This window comes from Erinaceus europaeus, chromosome 8, assembly GCF_950295315.1.
Source record: "Erinaceus europaeus chromosome 8, mEriEur2.1, whole genome shotgun sequence".
Lineage (NCBI taxonomy): Eukaryota > Metazoa > Chordata > Mammalia > Eulipotyphla > Erinaceidae > Erinaceus > Erinaceus europaeus.
The window spans coordinates 86119043-86137139 of record NC_080169.1 but is presented as its reverse complement, the minus strand read 5'-3'; the positions used below and the strand labels follow the sequence as shown (position 1 = coordinate 86137139).

The 18097-nt window shown below is 39.6% G+C and overlaps 1 protein-coding gene across 1 annotated transcript in view; it reads right to left on the bottom strand.

Annotated features, from left to right (window-relative positions):
* CAPZA2 (capping actin protein of muscle Z-line subunit alpha 2) overlaps window positions 1-15689 on the bottom strand; it is a 54864-nt gene extending 39175 nt beyond the window's left edge. Inside the window, exon 1 of the mRNA XM_007525438.3 lies at window positions 15525-15689. Coding sequence (XP_007525500.1) covers window positions 15525-15563 — 39 coding nt within the window. The 5' untranslated portion in view covers window positions 15564-15689. The remainder of the gene's footprint in view (window positions 1-15524) is intronic.
* Window positions 15690-18097: the final 2408 nt, after the last annotated feature.

The window sequence follows — 18097 nt, the reverse complement described above, 5'->3', positions numbered from 1 at the left end:
GACAGACTATGACCCACATAGTCAACGACTGCCACCTCTCCAGATTCAAAGGAGGTCTCGAAACTTTACATTAGGCTCAACCTGACGCTGTTGACTGGCTACGGAAGAAGGGCAAACGCTAGAAGAAGTGTGCCACTCAGCCCCAAGACCCATGTTTCTTTTTCTTTTTTTTGCCTCCAGGAGCATGGCTGGGGCTCTGTGCCTGCACTTTGAATCCAGTGCTCCTGGAGGCCATTTTTTCCCTTTTGTTGCCCTTGTTTACTGTTGTTGTTGTCATTATTATTGTTGTTGCTGGATAGGACAGAGAGAAATCGAGAGAGGAGGGGAAGACAGAAGAGGGAGAGAAAGACAGACACCTGCAGACCTACTTTACCACCTGTGAAGTGACCTCCCTTATAGGTGGGGGACTGGGGGCTTGAACCAGGATTCTTACGCCAATCCTTGAGCTTCGTGCCATGTTCGCTTAACCCCCCCCCCCCCAAGATCCAAGTTTCTATCTATAATTTATCTATCAGATTTAGGGGGACAGCAAATAGGCAACACACCACATTTACATGCCGAGAGGACCCAGAGGTCACAGGTTCAATCCCAGCACCCCCACATGTCAGAGCTGAGTTGAGCTCTGGTCTGCTTCTCTTTCTCTAAAAATAAAATAAAGGAAATTTGTAACATAATGCTTCAAAGATATCTCAAAATAGCACCCCTACCTACACCTTTCTGTTTCTGATAAACTTACTGGTACAGTACCACCTAGAATCATTCCATACTTGTCTCCTGCTCCCAGTCACATGATCAATGTTTCTGTTCTTTTGCTTAAATTCAATTATTTGATTCTATTCCACTTAGACCTAGCCATTTTATTCCTGGATATTCCAAAATTCATTTTGTAACTGGCCACTGGATTGCTATTTTTCAATGCAAAAGCTAGTCTTTACTTTTCAGCTTAAAATTATCTAAAGGTTCCCAGCAAATCAAGTATCATGACATAAGGCTCTTCCATAACTAAAGACTGTAAAGTGCATTTGTTAAGTGTTGGTATGTTCCCTTCCCCCCGACCTCTGAGAAGAATTGGTTTGCCCCTTGCTAGTTTTGCGCCCTGCTTTCTCCCCGCCCCCTATGCTAAGGATGGGCAGTCCCTGCAGTAGGGCGGAGAGAGGATGATGGAGAAAAGCACATGGTGTGGTGATTTGCCCGTTTGTGAATAAAGATTAAACTGCGTTCTCAGCCCAGCCGTGTGTCTCTGGTCGTCTCTGTTACCCGCCCGTGAAGCCAGCCCAGATAAAACAACAGTTAAGAGCATCAACACTAAAATAAGACTGTACACATTCACAGTATAGTGCACTGCCTGTTCTACTGTACTAAATTCAGTTTCCTCACTTGTAGTAAATGCCGTAATACACTTAGAAAAGTGCTTGGCACAGAACAAGCATTTAAATAATAACTTTTTACTTTTCCTGTCATTGTTCTAGCTCCTACAACCTAACCACTCTTAGACAGTACCAGAGTTTCTCCATTGCATTCAGTCTTTCAAACACGAAATGTTTATCTACTGTGGTAAAACTATATGCAACAGTTTACCTTAAAACTTTACAAAATTATCAGAAGCAAAAGTCACACAGAAAGAAAACTCTAAGATCAAATCATGCTATGAAAAACTTCTTGATGTATTACTTAGTATAGCAATCATTTGCAAACATTTTTGGTAACGGGCTTAGTACTTTTGAGACCTGTGATGTAAAGCCTAAAATTAAGATTCAGTATTATTTGTGTCTTGACATTTGGGGAAAATTGAGAAGGCCCCGAATGGCCTAAGTACAAATCCCTCCCCGCCCCTTAAGATAATGTCACCCAGCCAGACAACCCTCTTTATCATAGGGAACAGGCATAGTTCCTGCTTATCTCTGAGTGGCAAGCTTCAGTTCCTGTGAGCCTACAGCATTATTCAAACAAGCCAATCAGATCCTCCCACAGGGAATCACTCCATCCTCTTCATACCACAAAGTCTATCTCCCAGTCTCTGTTGGTTCACTCTGCTCAGAATGCAACCCCCTGTGTAGACCTGCAGTTTGTGCTGTGTCTGTCTCCGGAGTTATTGACTATATGTGACTAATAAACTGCTATTTGTCTCAGCTGTCTGTGTTGAGTTCAGTCATCCTCATAAGCCCTAAAGGAAGAGCCTCTCTTTCACAGCAGCACGCAGAGGAGGTGATTAAGAAGTGGACTCATTTGTTCGGGAAGATCAAGTTAAGGTAAGTGATTGGTGGGGCAATAAGAGCAAGGAATTCTTTTATTTTTCCCCCCTCTAGGGTTATCACTGGGGTTTGGTGCCAGCACTACAAATCCACTGCTCCTGGTAGCCATGTTTTCCTTTTTTAATTTTTATTTATTTAAATTTTTTAAAATTATCTTTATTTATTGGATAGAGACAGCCAGAAACTGAGAGGGAAGGGGGAGATAGATAGATAGATAGATAGATAGATAGATAGATAGATAGAGACACCTGCAGTACTGCTTCACCACTTGTGAAGCTTTTCCCCCTGCAGGTGGGGACCAGAGGCTCAAACACAGGTCCTTGCACATTGTAACACGTGCACTCAGCCAGGTGTGCCACCACCCGGCCCCTTAATTTTTTATTTTATTCGATAAGACAGAGAGATATTGAAAAGGAAGGGGAGATAGAGAGGGAAAAGAAAAACATCTGCAGACCTGCTTTGTCGTTTATAAAGTGTCCCCATTGTGGGTGGGGAGCCACAGCTTGAGCCTGTGTGTGTGCTTAACCTGTGAACTGCCCCGCCCTCAATAAGGAATTCTTAAAATATATTTTAAGGGTGAGGGAGATTGCATGACAGTTATGTGGCCCGGGAGGTGGCGCAGTGGATAAAGCACTGGACTCAAGCATGAGGTCCTGAGTTCCATTCCTGGCAGCACATATACCAGAGTGATGCCTGGTTCTTTCTCTCTCTCCTTTCTCATTAATAAATAAATATTAAAAGAGAGAGAGAGAGCATAACAGTTATGCAAAAAGATTGTCATACTTGAAGCTACAAAGCCCCATGATAAATCCTCCACACTACCAAAAGCCAGTGCTAGGCAGTACTCTGCTATCTCTCTCTTTCCCTCTCATTAAATAAAACAAAAAACCTGAATAATAAATCAAATATATACAATTTGTAAAGCAAGCATTAAGATAACATACGAGTAAAACATGAGATCATGAGAGAATCTTCATCTTTATTTCAGATACCAATTTACAAGTGCACTATCTCTGCAACTTTACATGCTTCCCATTTTCTTATTTTCTTTTCCCCCCACCCCACCTCTATCTTTTCTTTTCCTTTTTTTTTTTTTTTTTAAGCAGAGCACTGATCATCTCTGATTTATGGTGGTGCTGGGGGAACTGAACCTGGGACCTTGGAGCCTCAGGCATGAAAGTCTCTTTGTATAAACATTATACTTAACCCCACCCATATTTCCCATTTTGCCAAGGATTTGAAGATAAGAGGGGAGAAGTTGCCAACTAGCCTTACAACATTAAAAAAGTGAGGAGCAGGGTTTGTGCAACCTGACAAAAGGTGCAGAAAACAAAAAATTCATTTTTAAGAATAAAATTTATAAATCAAGTCCTGAAATGCAGGAGCCAATTAAAAACCTTTAAAAATAGAGTTCTAAAATTCTTAGTAAATAAATTTGTATTTAAAAATAATCATAAGTTTATATCAATAGCTTTTTCAAATGATTCAAATAATCAAGCTTTTGAATTATGGAGTGATGTAGATCAAACTTTTCAAAGCCTCTGAGTCTTGATCAAATAACTGGAAAAGAAAAGGGAGGGTGGGGTGAGGGTGGTTGTGATATATGACTAGTGGAATCAAAGAAGGACTGAAGCATCGTAAACATAATTTATACAAACTTGCTCTACTCTTAACTCCTTGACCTGTTGAAAACCTTTTGCTAATCAAGAAATCAAAAAATAAGGTTAATTAAAATCTGGAATTGAAACCAACTTTCTCCAAAAGGAAAAATGTGCCATCCTGGTCACTTGTGATTTTTTTTCAAATTTTCTGGATCAGAACCCCTTAATTACCTGAAAAGGGTAGAAGAACTCAGTCATACCAGGACAATCATCTTTCAATATGAGATGAAGCTGAGTCACTATTCTTTTACTTTGCCAGCAGGGCTTTCTTTGCCAGGGTTTGGTGTCTATGTAATTCCAGAGCTCCTGGTGGATTTTTGTGTGTGTCAACAGGATTATCGCTGGGGCTTGATGTCTGTGCAGAAGACCTTTTTTTTTTTTTTTTTTTTTTAACAGAGAGTGAGAGAGAGCAAGAGGAGAGAGAAGGAGGCAAGATACTTGTGGCACAGCTCCACCACTTGTGAAGCTTGCATCCTGCAGGTGAGAATCTAAGAAGGGCTTAAACCTGGGTCCTTGTGCATGGTAATCAAAGGTGCCACTACCTGATCCCCCTGGTAGGCTTTTTTTTTTTTTTTTCAGATAAGAGGGTATGGCAGAAAAAGGAGAGATATCACAACACAGCACTGATTGCCTCAAGAGAAATGAATGCCCTTCATACTGTGTAATATATGCCTACATCCTAAGCCTAAAGAAAAATAAGCTTCTCTATGTACTTTTCAACTTGATCAACATGTAAGCTAATGAGCAAAGGGTAATGACTGATACTGTTAAATTATGTGACATCTGTATCAGGTTGGACTAAAAACTGTTAAAGTCAAACTTTTACCACAAAATGCAATGAGATTAGTTGTGATACCTTGAAAGACTAATTGTACCTAAGTCCTATATCCTTTGTGTTGAAAAATCTAAGTGGAAGGCATGGAAGATTTGATATATGAGCAGTGCTCAAAATTCTTAGTTTAATAGTGGGAAATACTGAAGACTCAAACAAATTATTAACAAGTAAGATAAGAATGGATTATTTTTTTCATTCCATCATACTTCAATATTTTATGATAAAGTGAACATATCTGGTTGGACTAATTTACAGAGGAACTTAACAGTGGTGATTTGGTTGTGATCAAGTGTTCTTAAGAGTTTTCTCTTTTATAATTATCTTTCTTAAAAAGTTTTAAAGATTAATTTTATTTATATTTTTAAAAAGTACTACTCAGGTCTAACTTATGATGGTTCTGAGAAAGGAACCAACAGCTTCTGTTGCCTCAGGCATAAAAGTCTTATGCTATTAATGGTAAGGGCCCCTAAGGAATTTTCTTCTAAGATTTAGTTCACATGTCAGGAAATTGTGAGGATGTGGTTGAGCTTGGCAGGGCTTGACCTAAGGAGTGCGTCTATCCTGTTAGTCTCTCTCTCTACCAAGAGGTTGAGCAAGGAGGGACAGGAGTAACCCCAAAGGTGTGCCTAGTCCTATCAGACTCCCTGCCTCACAAAGCACCCCGCATTCCTATGGGGTAATATTTCTATATTATGGCCATTAGATAAAAAGAAAGGGGGAGCTGTTGGGTAATTGTGAGGAGCCTCACAAAGAACCCTGCATTCCTGATAATATGGCCTATCTACATAATCGTTGTTTTGCCTGAGAGATTCCCCACCCATTCCATTCCTTTGATCTATCTTCTTTCTACCTAGAGACCCTCCCTGCCTACAGGGGTAATATTAATCCTACCAGTTAAAACCCTCGCAACAGTTGCTAAGGAAGTTCCTACCTTTCCAGGTCACTTTTGCCTTTCTCCACCCCCTTCCTAGGCATTTCCGTTTCCAACTTGCCACTTCTGGGCCTACCTTTTAAAAAGTCTTGGCTCTCCATTCAATAAAGACATTGCACTGCCACTCCGCCACAAGTTCATGAGTCATCTCTCCCACGTCACTGAGTGAGTAGCAGCCCAGGCTGGCTCTGGTCGAGTTCTCTCCAACCCAGAGACCACGTTCCCGGGAAAAGGAACCCCCACGCTAGCCCGGCAGTTCACATACTTATTTTATAATATAGAGATCACAGCACAATTCTGTCATATGTAGTGCAGATGATTAAGCCCAGGGCTCTCATGTATGCAACTCCTGAGCTCTACCAAGCCACATCCCTGGATACTACTACTATCATGCTGAGTAAGTGAAAACAGAGTTGGTATCACTTAACCTAGGAATAACTCATCTCCTGAACTCAACATCAGTTTTTCCTTATACAACAGGAAAAAATTAAATAGTTTATGTGTTTTCTCTTTTTAAGTTACCAAATTATTTTTTCTTTTTTTGTATCATTTCATTGGGGAGATTAAATGGCATAGAGTACAGTTGTTGACACATGGTACAACTTCCTTTTTTAATATTTAATTTAATTTAATTTAAATATAAACAGAAATTGTGAGAGGAGGGGGAATGAAAGACACCTGCAGCACTGCTTTACCATTCAGGAAGCTTTCCCCTTTGTAAGTGGGGACCAGGGGCTTAAACCCAGGTCCCTGAACATTACAGCATGGCCCTGCCCCAACCCCAGTACAACTTGTCTCCCTATGATAGGTATCTGCACATCACTCCAATCACAACTTAAGTCCTCAAGGTCCTCTCTATCTCCTCACATCTGCCCCTCCCTCAGAGTTCTTTTCTTTGGTGCAATACATCACACCCAGTCAATGATTCATTTTGAATTTTCCATTCTGCCCTTGTTTAAGTTTCACCTGTAACTACCTGTGTCAGGTATTTGTTCTTTGGGCTTATCTTATTTAACATGATTCCTTCATGTTCCATCCAAGATGAGGCAAAGGAGATTTTATCATTTTAAATAGCTGAGTAGTATTCCACTGTGTATATTAACTAAAACTTATTTTGCCACTTATCTGTCATTGAACATCTATCTAGGTTGTTTAAGTTTGAGCTATTATAAATTGTGCTGCTATGAACACAGGTATGCACAGATCTCTTCTGATGTTACATTATTTTCAATAATAATTTATACTTACTGTCTCCATTTCATATCCTTCAGTTAACATTTACTGAGTATCTAATGCAGTGAGCCTTAACCTAGTGGCATATTCAAATCATTGGAAAAATTTTACTCCCCTAACCTCCTGAAGTGTCACAGTTGTAAGTTTCAGCCTGTTCATTCATGTCTGTTTAAAAACTCTAGTTGAGGGGGCTGGGCTGTAGTGCAGCAGGTTAAGCATATATGGCGCAAAGCGAGAGCAAGAACCAGCTCAAAGATCCCAGTTCGAGCCCCTGGCTTCCCACCAGCAGGGGGTTCACTTCACAGGCGGTGAAGCAGGTCTGCAGGTGTCTATCTTTCTCTCCCCCTCTGTCTTCCCCTCCTCTCTTGATTTCTCTCTGTCCTATCCAACAACAATGACAGCAATGGCAACAACAACAATAACAACAATAAACAACCAGGGCAACAAAAGGGGAAAAATACAAAAATTAAAAAACAAAACAAAACAGGTAACGTCATAATGATTTGTAAATGTTATAACAAAACATACATTTCCACTAATGGGGAAAGATAGGCCAGGACACAGAAGATGTGGTAAGTCTTTGGGTCTGGTTACTGATGGATGAGTAATTCAAAATGCAGATACTACTGCAAGGCATTAATAGAAGAGGAAAAACATAATCTCACTTTGTAGATCTTCGTCTTTTGGCTCTTCTCTCTCCCAATCTGCTTTAATCACTAAATATAGTAAGCCTGTATTGTATAATTTAATTTTATTTTCACCAATGCACTGCTCAGTTGTGGCTTATGGTGGTATGGGGGATTGAAACTGGGACCCTCAAGCATGAGAGTCTGTTTGCATAACCATTATGCTAATCTTCCCTGACTGTAAAAGTGCTTCATTAAAGATATTTACTGTACCACTTAAATCATCAGCCTTCTCTACATCCATTTTCCCACCAGTAAAACAGATTATAACAAGGTTATTTCGACAACTGAAAGTATGTTAAAATGTCAGGCATTTGTACTTAGAATTCTATAAAGCTGTATGTATATGTACTATATATACACAGACATATGATATATATTATGCATGTGTACATATAGATATAATTTGTTTCTTATGCCTATCTCTCAAATCCAGACTTTTTTCAATCATATTTCTTAACTTCTTTGCAATACTGGGTACTGCTTCTTCAGGAAATTCTCCTCAGGTTCCTTAACATGAGCAAGCTATATAACACTGTGCTAGTTGTACACTTCTTTTTAAAAAATTTTTAAATTTATTTTCCCTTTTGTTGTTGTTATAGTTATTATTGTTGTTGTTACTGATGTCGCTGTTGTTGGATAGGACAGAGAGAAATGGAGAGGAGGGGATAACAGAGAGGGGAAGAGAAAGATAGACACCATCAGACCTGCTTCACCGCCTGTGAAGTGACTCCCCTGCAGGTGGGGATCCTTATGCAGGTCCTTGTGCTTCATGCCACAAGCACTTAACCAGCTGTGCTACCACCCGACTCCCTGTACAACACTTCTACCTCAAGGGTCAATAGGCACTTTTTGTTCCTTTCCTTTTATTCCTTATACGAAAGTATATCCAAAAGAGTAAGTTCTCTGCTCTCTACTCTTTGCTACCTCTAAACTGTTTAGCCCTAAAAAGGCTACCCAGGGGCCGGGTAGTGGCGCACCTGGTTGAGTGCACATGTTACAATGCACAAGGACCTGAGTTCAAACCCCCGGGCCCCACCTGCATAGGGAAATCTTCATGAGTGGTGAAGCAGCACTGCAGGTGTCTCTCTGTCTCTCTCCCTCTCTATCTCCCCCATCCTCTCAATTTCTGGATGTCTCTATCCAATAAGCAAAATAAAGATAATAAAAATTAAAAACAGAAATTTTTTTTTAAAAAAAGGCTACCCTAGCTTCTGATTTTAATCTACAAAGTGAGGATTTTTAAATCTATAAATAAAAAAAGGGCCTGATCATCTTTTCCAGGTTCCATTTCTATACTTCCTTACTTGTTAGTATGCTCACTTAGACATCATGCTAGTATCTTAAACAGCATAACGGAAAATAAGCTCACCACTATTCTTCCCAGCTATGTACTCTCTTTCCTGTATTCTCTAGGTATGGTGGTACCTTTTCTAAGTCATCCACACCTTAATGTTTACAATTATCCTAAATCTTCTACTTCACATTCACTTAACAAGTCCTGTTAATTCCAACACTGAAATTTATCACTTTTTCCTTCATGTCTTGTGAAATTAAGTTAGGTCCCCAACACTTACCCCAGTTCTCAATTGTTCTTACTGGCTCCAATCTGTTCAAGTTTGTCCTAAGGGCAAAGGGGTCAAAACTATCTAATAGGGAAAAGAAGAACTGGAGAGCAACACGTACAGAAGTGAAACTAGATCACCCCTTAACACTATACAACAAAATTAACTCATAATGAACAAACGGCATAGATATTAAACCTGAAACCAAAATACATAATGAAAACATGAGTAAAACACTTTGGGGCCTTATCAGTAAAGATGGATTTGGAGACTCAACCCTGTGGGCAAGGGAAACTAAGCTACAATTATGAGGACTGAAATCAAGGGAATATGGTATATTTGGTAAGTGAATAAATGTGGAGGTAGTTTTCAAAAATTATTCTTATTCATTGTCAACAGAAACATTATGAACTATAATATGCAGGAAAAGTTCTTGGTCATCAGAATCAAAGTGCAGAGCATAAATAAATACCCTAAGAGAAAGAACATGAAGATTGTATACATAACTTTCAAAAATTAAATTTGTGCAATTCTGTTTGACAATTACAGGGAGTTCTATGAAACCTCTATTTTCTTTTATACATATGTATCTCTTACAATAAATTACTGTTCTGGGCTATTAAGACTTTAGGTCAGTACATAGAACCATACATCATATTTTCCCATCCTCCTTTTTAACCCTAAAATTTATTAGCTACTCTTAAGTTTTGTTTTGCTTGCCCCTAGGGTTTCACTGGGGTTTTGCATTAACTGTACCTACACACTTTTCCTGTTTCTTTTTTTCCCTCCTTTTCCCCTATTAATAGAGTATATGAGAAAGAGAGAGAGAGAGACTGACTGACTGACTGACTGACTGACTGACTGAAAGTGAAGACACAGTGCAGTGACACTGCTCACAAAATCACATTTGTATGGTGCTCCCATGTGGTAGGTGGGCCCTTGCCTGAGCAGTCCGGGATCTACATAGTGAGCAGTCTCCTTCCTGGGAGAGGTCCTAATGTTCTTCTATCCTGCATTCTTAAGCTAAAATGCAATGTTCTATGTATAGAAGCATCCATTTTCATGTAGGAACCAATCCCAAACGCACTGAAAATGTACTACAAATATGCCGTATTGTGGAGTCTGAAAAGGTCCACTAATCTTTACAGGAGCTATCAAGTTTCTGCTTGCTGTAGACATGCTTCCATTTTATTAATACAATGACAAAATTCATCCACAGACTGTAACTAGGGATGACTTTTTTCAATTTTTTTTTTTTCCTTTTCTTCCTCTAGGGTTATCGCTGAGGCTTGGTTAGGGTACTACAAATCCACTGCTCTTGGTAGCCATTTTTTCCCAACTGTATTGGATAGGACTGAGAGAAATTGAGAAAAGAGGGGAGATAGAGAGGGAGAGAGAAAGATAGACACTTGCAGACCTACTTCACCACTGGTGAAGGATCCAGGTTCAAGCTTCCAGTTCCCCACCTGCAGGGGGCACACTTCACGATCCTCGAGCTTAGTACTATGTTTGCTTAACCAGGTATGCCCCTCAGCTATTTCCTACAGTTTATTGTTTTAGTCGGGATGCATTGGATCGACCTTCCCGTGGTGCATCCCGTGAGTACCCATTCATTGGGGAAACTGACGATCCTTCCTAGCCGACTGAATCGACATGGATCCCAGTCACTTTCAAAGCCAGCAACAAGCAGCAACCTGACGCTGTTGACTGGCTACGGAAGAAGGGCAAACGCTAGAAGAAGAAGATTGTTTTAGTTCATACTTTACTTAGTAAGAACACAACTAATTTTACATTCATCATAATGGAGGCTCACAGTTTCACATGCACATAATATTTCTGAGTAAAATGATTATTCAGTGAAGGAGAAGTACATGAACTGCTTAGAAAGAAGATGTAGCCTGTATAAAACCATAGCCATTCATTTAAGACAGAGGCAATACCACCACCTGTATCTTAAAGAGCTTTCAAAGGAACTTCATGTTTCTTAAACCTTAAAAAAAAAGATAGCACCATTAAGAAAATAACAGCTTGGGTACACTAATATTTTCCCTTAAAAATTGCCTTTAAAAATATTTTATTTTAATCAGAGGAAGAGATACAGAGGAAGACACAGAGACAAAGATCACAGCACTTCTCAGCTCTGGTTTATTATTGTGCTGCGAATTGAACCCAGGACCTCAGAGCCTCAGGCTCTCCATAATCATTATGCTGTCTCCCCAGCCCCAAAGCCTGCATTTCTATTTTACTTCTACTTCTCATGAAACTGTTATGCTATTTATTCACTGATTGAACTATTCTACTTATCATATACTATAATGATAGACACTAAAGATAATAATACTATTTCTGCACTTAGGAACTGCAACAGAACAGGGGGAAAAAGATAAGAAACTATTACACAATACTATATATTTACTATCAATGCTGTGTTATAGAGTTCAGAAGAAAGATTAAGCTTGCTATGTATTCTTGAGGAATGAGGAGGATTTTTATCTTTCAGACCAGGGAGGAATAACAACATTCTAAGTGGGTAAGAAGTCATGAGAAAAGAAAAATAATTACCATTTATGTTGTGTTTACTGCATGCCAGGCACTATTATATTTATAGCAATTTAGTGGAGAAGACAAATCACCACAATTCAGAGGAACTATATCCCCAAGTTGTAGAGGAAACTGAGGCTGACAGTCTTATAATTTACCCAAGGGGCTAGAAAGAGACTGGGATGTATACAACGCCAAATTCCCAGAATGATTAAATAACATAATATATTCCAAATGTTAGATTTACTTAGGTGAGAACGAAATACAGAATATGAATATTATTTCCAAGAGTGGGGAGTGAAGAAACAATATAAAGGTATAGCAAACTGGAGAGATAAGCTTAGAAAGTTACAATAAAAAAAAAAAAAACTAACAGTGGCTAATTAACAGAAGATACAGGTCAGATATGTGATAGTATGTGACTGTACTAGTTTACATTCCTACTGTATCCTCACTAACACTAGTTGTTTCCAAACATTTTTATTTGTTTGTTTAGTCACCAGTGGGACTTCACCACTCTTGGCTGACTTTTTTTGGGGGGGTGGGATGGGGGGAGAAGACACTACCACACTGAAGCTTTCCCTAATGCAGTGGGAAGAGGCAGGCTCAAATCTGGGTCAAGTGTATGGCGAAGCAACTATGCAAGTGAGCTGCTCTGCTGACCCTCTGAACTTTTTACTATTATTTTTAATTAAGATAGAGAATGAAAGCGAGAAACCGGAGTACCAAAGCTTCCTTCAATATGTTTGGGGTAGGACTCAAATCTGGGTTGAGTGCATTAGCAGAGCAACATACTATTCAAGTTGAGTTATTTTGTCAACCGAAATAGTCTTTTAACTGTACCTCTCCTCCACTAGTTTTATTTTTCCATTCCTCCACGCATCAACTTCATTGTCACAAAACATGCAAATTAATCTGCATTCTACTCATACAGTTTCAACACAATGAGTTAACAGTACAAATAAGAATAGTTAATAATCCTGTCAATTTAGAGGTGATAAATTTATATTAATATAATTACCTTTACAAATGAGAAAAAAATTATGTGTGTAAGACTCATTTTGATGATGGAAATGACAGAATTTGGAAATGAATTTGCAGGGAACAAGGGAAAAAAGGTAATATAAAACTGAAATTAAGAACTTGGATGTCTGAAATAATGGGCAAGGAGAAGAGAAAAATGAGGAAAAAAGGTGAGACTTTGACCTCCAGTTGAAGGGGAAGGAGTTTACTCATTCATTTGTAGGAAGGTTCCATTTGGACACATTTCATTAGTTGTCTCTTTTGTAAAGGTCCAGGTGCTAATAATGGGTCATCAGTGTTCAGGACTAAAGTTAGAACTGAGCTATACACAAGAGACACAACCAAGTCTGAGCTATGTAAATGTTATTATTCTAATAGATGGGGAAGGATGGGAGGGTTACAGGAAAAACAAATTATTTTCATCCAATTATTAAGTGTTTTCCTTCAGTTGCTTGGATTTACTTCCTCGGTTTTCTCTTTTGGAAAAGGAGTTTGTTCTTATACCACAATTTCATATAATTTCAAAGTCACAAAAATGCTTTACTATATAACACAGTTGACCTGAACTGGAAAGTGTGAACTGTTTTTGGCCTGAATTTTCTGCAACTATGTAAAAAAAACTAGAGTATTAAAAGCTTATTTTTAAGAATCACAAACAAGGTGGCAAAAAGAGTAACATAGCTGAAAATATCAACTTCAAATTCCACTTGTGATTCCATCCCCAAGGTCCTCCTCCCAAAAGACTAAAAGAACAGTTAGATAACTAAATGTGAGAACTTTCCTTAACCACCTATTTAAATTTAAACTAAAAGTTTATCTAGTGCTTTTAAAAAAATAGAAAATATAGCAATACAATTTGTATATAAGATATCTGCAAAATAGATAAAAAGACTCCAAACAAAAACCCCAAATTCCTTCAAATGAGAATTTTCATTTGTTCACAAAACATTCTGTTAGGCAAGCTTTTGAAATAAGACACTATGCCCTTACTCCCTTGTTTAGTTTAGTTCCCTGAGAGTGCTGGATAATAAAGAATCTTGTCATCAAATTAAAAAAAATGGCTATTTTAGGTCTTTACAACACATGGCAGAGTTATCTATTCAATATATTACCACCCACACTGAGCTCACTCTTCCTAAATTTGGTTTCTAGCCACTTGAGCTACTCATCACCACTGAAGATAGACAATCAGCTAAGAGGTTAAAATTATGTTGAAATGCAATATACTACATTTAAAAAAATGTGTATGCATTTCCAGCTATTAACTGTAGTCACTTACCAATATTACATATGAGAACTGCACAGCAAATTTTGTGAATAAAGGGCTCAGCCAATCAGACCTGAGCATTACGGAGCTTTTGTTGTTCTCCCTCATTTTGTGGTTTTATTAAATATCAGTTTTACCCAGAAGCACAGAGGGAAAAAGATTTCCAAAAATGAAATTGAGGCTGATTTCGCCACGTTCACATTAGGAAGGAAATAAACATTTTGTTTTAGTGTTAGAACACCGACACAAACACTTGGAGCAGAGATGTCTAAGTGAAACTATCCTTAGATTACATTAAGATTTCTAAAACACCATGGAGTTGTGTTTGTTGTTTTACACACAACTGTACTGGCTTAGAACTTTAAACTAGAACAAAACCAAGAGTGGACACCTGGAAAACTCTCTATTATATTACTTAACCTCTGAGTTTGAGAGGCATCAAGATCCCTTTCAGGAAACAGTCAAAATTAGAAAGATCCAACCCCTCACTGGGAAATGGAGACTCACAGCAGTTAAAGGAAAGGTCGAAGAGAGAACTAGTTCAATGATCAGATTTCTTATTTTAAATGCCTGAGAACTTATGTTGTTCATCTGGTTCCAATGCTGTCACAGTATCTAAGATAAAGTTTAAAAAAAAAAAAAAAAAGAGGAGGAATAGGAAGAAGAAGCCGGAGAAGAGGAGAAAGAAAAAGGAGCTGCTCAACCTCTCTTCGGAAAAAGTCCTAGCAGGATCACGGAACACCACAAATCGCCACCGATGTGTGTCTGTGTTATGGGGAGGCAAGTTCAATCTAGGCAGGAAACAACTGGAGTGGGAGGGTCTTTCTTTTTTTCTTTTCTTTTTTTTTTTTTTTTTTTTTTTTTTTTTTAGCAACTCCAAAGGAACAAGGGAACTGAGATGCCTACGTCTCTTTCTCAGAGAGAGAACATGACTGACTTGCATGGTGAAAAGAAAACAGCGTAGACACCCAGAAAAGGAAGCTTTTTTTTTTTTTGCTTCTGGGAGGAGGGAGTAGAAAAGAGAAGTGAAGGTCTGCTGCCTAAGCGATTTTTTCCCCCCTCACCCCAGCTACCCTCTCCACCCAGGCCGTGGGGTAGAGCACCCACTGTCCTTGGGCTGCTCCCAAGCCCCTTTGCATGCAGACCCCCGAGCAGGGGCTCTGGGCCCCGCGGGCGGCCACACGCAGGGGGAGGGACGGACAGGGTCCCTGGCGGCCGCCGCCCTGGGCCCTCGGCGCCCCCAGTCCCCGCCTGCAGCCCCAGGCACCGCCGCCCAGCTCCAGCTTCCTATTTTCGGAGCACACACCCTACAAGGAGCTGAGCCGAGCGAGCAGGCCGGGCAGAGACCTGCCCCCGCGCGGGGCCTCGGTGACTGACAGGGGCAGGCACTAGGGCGGCGCGAGCAGGGGAAGAAGGGCAGCCCAGGGCACGGCCCGTCATTGCCCTTCCCCGGCCGCCAGATCCGAGATGATACGTCGGAGCTCTGCAGGGCCCCAGAACCGTAGGCTCTGTCGCCCCCGCAGCTCTTACCTTCTCCTCATCAGACAACTGCTCCTCTAGATCCGCCATTTTCCTTCTGGCGTCAAACCGCGGCGGCGGCGGCGGCGGCAGCGGCAGGGGCCACCTGACTTCCCCCTTTCCGAGCGGTCCTCCGTGCCGCGCGCCCCCGTCAAGGGAGGGGCTCAGAGCTCAGGCCGCCGCGCACGCGCCCCAGGAGCCCCGCCTCCCCCGGTTCCTACAGCCCGAACTCTACAGTGCGCGTGCGCCGAAGCTTTGGAGGCCCAGGAGTGGGGCGGAGTTGCCTTCGCCTTCTGCCGCAGGCTTGTCAGTATCCTTAGTTCAGGCTTCTTTCCCCGCCAGCGACCATATGGCCCCCCTCTGCAATGAGTACATTCTGAGCCCTTGATTCTGTTCTCATCAAGTCCTGGACACTGCCATCTGAAATGTGAAAAAGTGTACGAATAGGAGGTTTTGTAACATGCTGATTAAAAAAAAAAAAAAACTTTCATTAAAATGTGCACACAAAACTCAGTCCAAGATGAGAATATTACACTTGACGTTCATTTGTATTCACTAAAAAAAAAAAATCTTTGTTGCTTCTTTATCACATTCTGAGTGCCATGCTAGTCTCTGAGGATATAAAGTGCTAGTAAAAAATAGAAAATTGAGAGTTGGGCAGCAGCGCAGCGGATTAAGAGCACGTGGCGCAAAGCGCAAGCACTGGAATAAGGATCCCCATTCGAACCGGGTTCCCACCTGCAGGGGAGTCGCATCACAAGCAGTGAAACATGTCTGCAGGTGTCTTTCTCTCTCCCTCTCTGTCTTCCCTGACTCTCTCCATTTCTTCCTGTCATATCAACAACAACAACATCAATAACAAGAACAACAATAAAAAATAAACAAAAAAAACCTTTTCCATTAAAACGAAAATTTATGTTCTCAAGAAACTCAGTGTCTATTAGGCAGCTATTTTGAGCAGCCGAGGAAGGCAGTATACAAAATGTTTAATGTGGATCTTATCTTTCCAAGTAAAATTTTCAGATTAGGAAAGCCCTAGCAAAATTGAAATTTCAGACAAACAATATATATTTTAAGTATGTCTTGTGAAGTATTTGAGATAAATTTATAAAAGTAGTTATTGTTGGGAGTTGGGTGGTAGCGCATTGGGTTAAGAGCATCCCGGTTCGAGCCCCCACCCCCCCACCTACAGGGGGTTTGTTTTACAGACGGTGAAGCAGGTCTGCAGGCATCTGTCTTTCTCTCCCCCTCTCTGTTTTCCCCTCCTCTCTCCATTTCTCTCTGTCCTATCCAACAACAATGACATCAATAACAACAATAAGAACTACAACAATAAAACAACAAGGGCAACAAAAGGGAATAGATAAATAAATATAAAAATTTTTTTAAGTAGTTATTGTTTTCTAGTTTTGTTGGATATTCCATACGTTTATCTGCTATATGTGTAACTCCTAGTTCTACAACTTCAGGTTAAGTAAATTACTAAGTAAATATAGTCAAAAACATATGCATGATTTGGCTAGGAATCTATTAATAGTTAAAGTGTAGTTGCTGGTTCAAAAACATATGCATGATTTGGCTAGGAATCTATTAATAGTTAAAGTGTAGTTGCTGGTTCAGTGTGGGGATGGATATTTTGCAATTGCAATAGATCCCCTGGTGATGCTAAAGGAGATGGTACTTTGAGTAGCAAAGCCATAGAGTTAAGATAATAATTAAGAGGCTTAATCATTATGCTGCTGCACAACTAGACCTGATAAAGTGTTGTATGTCCATTACATCTAAACTGAAAAAATATATAAATTAAAGGACTAAATTTGGTAGAGAATGAGACACTGTTGACAATTTTTGTACAGTAACAAGATCAGAAATATGTATAGCATTATGAATATGTGAATATGATGTTTCATGCAAACAACCTTGAAGAAATTACTATCTACAAAATGCTATTAATTTACTAAATGTCCACAGTGTGAAAGTAACTGTCATAGATGAAAGCAAAGTTGAGCTATTGAAAAATCCGTAGTCTGTTTTGTAAAAGAGCAGGAAGAGGAAGCATTCTGTTATGTGTAGTAAAAAGAAAAGTGTCTTGTTGAGGATAAAAAGTACAAAGAAAGCATGAAGAATACACAGCACAGTTTGGACAATACTTGAATTGAGAAAATGTCTACTGTTTTGCAGTTTAAAAGTCATTGCTTCATTCATTTCTCATTGCAACTTTAGTGTAATGTATTTACCAGCATAGCTATATACTCATTTTACAAGAGAAAAATAACTAAAGCTAAACATTTGTTCAATTTGTTATACTTCTCCCAAATGACTGGACAGTGTTGAAAGCAAGACATCTTATTCTGTATTCTGTTTTCTCTCCAATTGTATACTCTTCTTTCTCCCTTTGTAAAGCCCAATCAATCTCCACCAGGTAAAACTTAGTGATGACAATCACATCCCCATCCCATCAGTTCTAATTACCACCACTTGCATCAATAGTATTTCTGGGTTTTTTTCCCCTTTCTTTTCTATTTTTTGTTTTTGGTTTGTTTCTGTTTATTCTGCAATACCTAGTAATTTGTATAAAGTGGATA